General features: G+C 38.3%; 1 protein-coding gene across 2 annotated transcripts in view; it reads right to left on the bottom strand.

Moving 5' to 3' along the window:
* LOC144974481 (gelsolin-like protein 1) overlaps positions 1 to 5,000 on the bottom strand; it is an 85,230-nt gene that overhangs the window by 33,300 nt on the left and 46,930 nt on the right. Inside the window, exon 1 of one of the 2 annotated variants that reach the window (XM_078917380.1) lies at positions 1,624 to 2,097. The exons of the other annotated variant lie outside the window; for it this stretch is intronic. Within the exon in view, the coding sequence (XP_078773506.1) occupies positions 1,624 to 1,783 (160 nt within the window). The 5' untranslated portion in view covers positions 1,784 to 2,097. Of the gene's footprint in view, positions 1 to 1,623; positions 2,098 to 5,000 lie in introns of those variants that run through there. 2 annotated transcript variants of the gene reach the window in all.

Below are 5,000 nucleotides of genomic sequence, written 5' to 3'. Positions count from 1 at the left end.
AGAAGAAGAAGAAGAAGAAGAAGAAGAAGAAGAAGAAGAAGAAAAAGAAGAACGCGTGGAATTATCATATAATTAATTGCAAACTTGACATTTCTTCAAGCTAGAGCCTAACTAGGGGTCAAAAAGCTTTTATAGATTAAGAAATGAGAGAAGTTTATGTTCATTTTGTTGGGATTAAAACAAAATGACCACGGCTCTTTAGCAATGCCAGTCGATGCTGATGCCAGTTATACATATTATAAGATGCGTTAACACTGGAAAGGGGGAGTAAAGTGGGTGGGGTGGGGGTAGGGGTGGAGAGCGTTAGAAAGAAAACAACTGCTTTGTGTCATAATAAGCTGCTGGCTTTTGTCTCTTCATAGTCATAGCAAAACGATTCAATCCAATAGTTTGTAGTTATTCACAAAATTATAACAAGACAGTCAAAGTATAGATCTAGATACCTACATTAATTCTACTCTTTATTGATCACAGCATCTGTTTGTTGGTGGTTATGTCAGGTATGGCAGTGTCTTTGATTGTTTTGTTTGTTTGTTTGTTTTTTTTTTTGTTTGTTTTTTTTTTTTGTTTTTTTTTTTGCGGGTTTTTTTTTACACATATGACATTGCAGTGGAGCCGTATACTCATCACAAAATAAGAGTGAATGCGGCTATGTGGTCTAGTGGTATGACACTCGCTTTCGGATCGGAAGGTACTGGGTTCGAACCTTGAGCTCGGCGCATAGTTGAGTCCTTGGAGAAGGCTCTTTACTCACTTTCTCTCACCGTACTCAGGTGTAAAATGAGTACCTGGCCGTGAACAGCGTTGTCTTTGTCCGAAAAATTGTAATATCGCCTGACAGGCGTCATGACTGTCCCGTCCTACATGTTAAATGTTGCTGTTGACCAGTGACCCCCTGTAAAGCGCTTTGAGCACGTTGAGTGGATATTGCGCTATATAAAAGCTCTTTTTTATGTGCACATGACAATGAGTCTAATCTTCTTGCACATGCAGCCGCGAGTATGGACTTGTTGAAAGTTACAACATACGGTTGTAATGCATGGACAATGGACAGTTGCATTTGGCGGCGATTTGAGAGAATTTCCATTAACACCGACGAGAAGAACATAACGATTGAGGGGAGGGGGGGGGGTGTTATCTATGGATATATATGACGGTTCTAAAGTGATGCTATGCGTTTAAGTAAAGTACTCACACGATCGCTCGCTCTAATCTATAACATTTGTAGTCTGATTCAGATAATTTAGTGAGAACTAATCACCAGCTGACTGATCTAAAAAATAAATTTTAAAAAGCCGGGTTTCACGTTAACGTCATTCTGTAGAAAGAACGATAACTTGGCGGTCACAATGAAAGAATATCAGAAAACGTAGGGGCTGCCTGAAGCCGGTGATCATGAAAATGGAGAGGCTTCGTATGGGACCAAAACAGACAATGGACGTTTCGGACACAAACCCTTCGTCAGCACAGCAATACACAAATAAACGTGGAAAACAAATAAAATAAATGTTTTCCACGTTGCTAACGAAGGGTTTGTACCCGAAACGTCCATTGTCTGTTTTGTTCCCATACGAATCCTATACATTTTCACTCTTTCGTTAATGTAATAGAATCTCAAGATACCTGAAGATGCCGCCGGCCTTCCTTGTTCCTCATGATGCGATGATGGCTGTTGATAACTTTGTTGAACGTTCTGAGATTGGATAGTTTCTTGAACAGCTTCTTTCTTTTTCCCTTTGCTTTTAGTTTTTCCCAAATCGAAAGAACTGTGTTTATTCCCCATTTTGAATTGAAAACGAAGATGTTCCTACGACTGACACTTAATTATTGTGACTAACACAGAACAAACTTTTAAGCTGTTTCCCGCAGTGCGCAACGACACACAACTTCACTGCACACTACTTACACACTTCTGAGTACGTTTTCGTTTGTTTCGTGTGTCTAACATCAGTTTACCCCAACCGTCACTGACACAGACAGCACAGTAGTAACCAGAATTTACCTTGTCTTTAACGTTACACCCCCTCCCCCTCTTGCAGGAGCGCTTCGCCCATCATCCAAACTTTAAAAAAAAAAAATCAAGTTCAAGGCCGTTTCATTTCACGTCTCTGATTCATCTCCATAAATAACGGTATTTATTGTTGGTAAGTGGGAGGAGGAGAGGTTTGAGTTCATAGGTCATAGCTACAATGACTGGATGGCAATGCTGATTATTAAAAGTTATAAATTCCCAGTGATTGCTGACGATAAAAAACATGACACGGCTTATCGACTCTCAAACCTGATGGACAATAAATCTAAAAATGGTAAAGTAAATGCGATGCTTTTCAAAATCAAATTAAAAACAAAGAAAATTTTAATAGCTGGTATTGATGGGTGGGGTCATTTTGAGAGAGCGTTGTGTCAAACGTAAACATCTTTAAAAAGTGATAAATGAGGATAGAATTAAGAAATAATGTTGGTGGGCGGTGGGCGATGTTGAAATTAAGACGGACTTTTGTTAGTCATTAACTGGTGTTGTACGCAAGTTGTTAGATTTCATATTTCTATGTCGGTCGGGTCCTTACTACAGAAAACGCCCCCTAAAACACCGCCGCTACCACCACTCCACCTTACATCATCATCATCATCATCATCATCATCATCATCATCATCATCATCATCATCATCATTATCATCATCATCATCATCATCATCATTATAACCACCACCATCATCATCGTCGTCGTCACTACCACCACCACCATCACAAGCAGAAAACGTCGCACCAACACCACCATCACAACCATCATCATCAACAACGACAACGACAATGACTATGACATCGTCATAACATTTATATTAGTATGCCATTTGCACAGCACAGCCTGTACTGGCCATCCGAAAGAATAATATGCATACCAATACTATGACGTTTTGAATATATTAAATTATACACAGTAGTAAGGAAGACCTCGCATGTAAAACACATCTGGGCACCCTACTGTTTTATCTCATGTAAGAGGTCCTTTATCGATGGTAAGCGACTAAGTAAAATGCTCGCCTGTTCTGTCCATCACAACCAAATAAATCGTAACCTACACAGATGTGTAAAGTTTAACGTTTATAGTCTATTAAAATCTTTAAAAGTGTGTAAGTTTTGTCATTCTAATTTCTTCTGTACATCATAATATTTCAACAAAAATGTTAGTTCAGTCAAAGTATATTAACACTGTGTTGATGAGGGTCGTTTAGCAAAAAACAAAAAACAAAACAAACAAACAAAAAAAAACAATATATATATATATATATATATATATATATATATATATATATATATATATATATATATATAATGTCATACATTATTTAAATGTTTTAAAGTTGATTAACTTAACATGACAATTTAATCTAGGCGTAAGGGGCTGGATTCATTTGTTTATACTAAAATAGTCTTGTACTTGTATTCAAATTAGAGGGGATTTGCTACCTTTTTGAAAGTCTCAATAGCTCAGTGCGTAGAGCGCTTGACTTTTACACAAACGGACGGCTTTTAATCCATGCAATGATGGTTTTGTATTGTATTGTATGGCGGTTTTTTCTTTTTTTTTTTTTTGCCCCGTAACTCTCAAACAGCCAACAGTTATTGGGTAGTAGAGTTCCTTAGATTTGATAGAAAGGGAACATCGCGACATAATAATAATAATATGGTCACCCATCCAAAATATGACCAAAATTTCAAAATCCGTCTCTACTCTTTGCTGGGTACTTATTCACACCTGAGTCGAGTTAGATAAAAAAAACGCAATGTATCCTGCAGGAGGCAAGATGCTGAACCCTGGAAATCACTTGGAAATTCCGTTATATACCTTGGAAGTTCTTTTCCAAATTCACTTTTCGGGGTGCTCCAGTCCATCACGACATAATACCGTTTAAATTGAGCTTTCAATTGAGCTTTATATAGCGCAATATCCACTAAATGTGCTCAAAGCTCAAAGTGATAAAAAATCTGATCCCTGGTCAACAGCAACATTTAACATGTAGGACGAGACATGCCGCCTGCTAGGCGATATTACAATTTTTCGGACTAAGACAACGCTGTTAAAGGCCAGGTACTCATTTTACACCTGAGTACGGTGAGAGAATGTGAGTAAAGAGCCTTTTCCAAGGACTCAATTATGCGCCGAGCGCGAGGCTCCAACCCAGGACCTTCCGATCCGAAAACGAGTGTCATGCCAAAAGACCACATAGCCGCACATGGGGTCATAAAGTCGTCCGTATGGTGCCCCCACAACTTTAAAATGATTTAAACGGTCTATTTTAAGCCTTTCATTTTTACGTGATCTGACAGTGCACTACGCGGATCGAACAGGTGGAGATGAATTGAAATCAACCAGTTAAATCGGCGCACTATGGATAAACTTGTATTTAACAATTTAATGAAAATCTCGTCCTTCAAATATCGATCGTTTTCAATGACCTTCATCTTGACAAAAGCTCTCAAACCTGGGACTTAAGGAAAACCTTGCGAGGTCCCATGTTTGAGCGGTTTTGCTAAGATGAGGGTCATTTAAATCGACCGATATTTGAAGGATGAATTTTCTGGCCAAAATTTTTTAATACGTGTCTTACGGCAGTTAACTGGTTAACCCTCTCCTTACCAGCCTTTTTCAAGATTTTCCCCAAAACTTCACACCCAACTAACACAAAATAGATTTTTTTATCACTCAGACACAATATCAGTAAAATTCTTGCCATACATAATTTCTTTAGCAAAACATGCTCTATCTACAACACGCTGTTCATTTTCTTTAAGTTTTATGATGTACAAAAGACATTTGAATAAGAAAAATGTTGGTTGTATCGTAACGAATGTGACAATTTTCCTGTAGTTGGTATGGAGAGGGTTAATGAATACCAATGCCTCAAAGGATGGATGGTGACCCGCTGTGCCCAGAAAACAATCAAATATCGAGGGGCTTAGCGACACGTCCCGATGAAAAGCTGTTTCGGGCTTCAAT

The sequence above is a fragment of the Berghia stephanieae genome, chromosome 6 (assembly GCF_034508935.2).
Source record: "Berghia stephanieae isolate SIO BIC M18660-M18661 chromosome 6, UCSD_Bste_1.3, whole genome shotgun sequence".
Classification (NCBI taxonomy): domain Eukaryota; kingdom Metazoa; phylum Mollusca; class Gastropoda; order Nudibranchia; family Aeolidiidae; genus Berghia; species Berghia stephanieae.
Note: the sequence above shows the minus strand (reverse complement) of the source record. Positions and strands in the feature narration are given on the sequence as shown.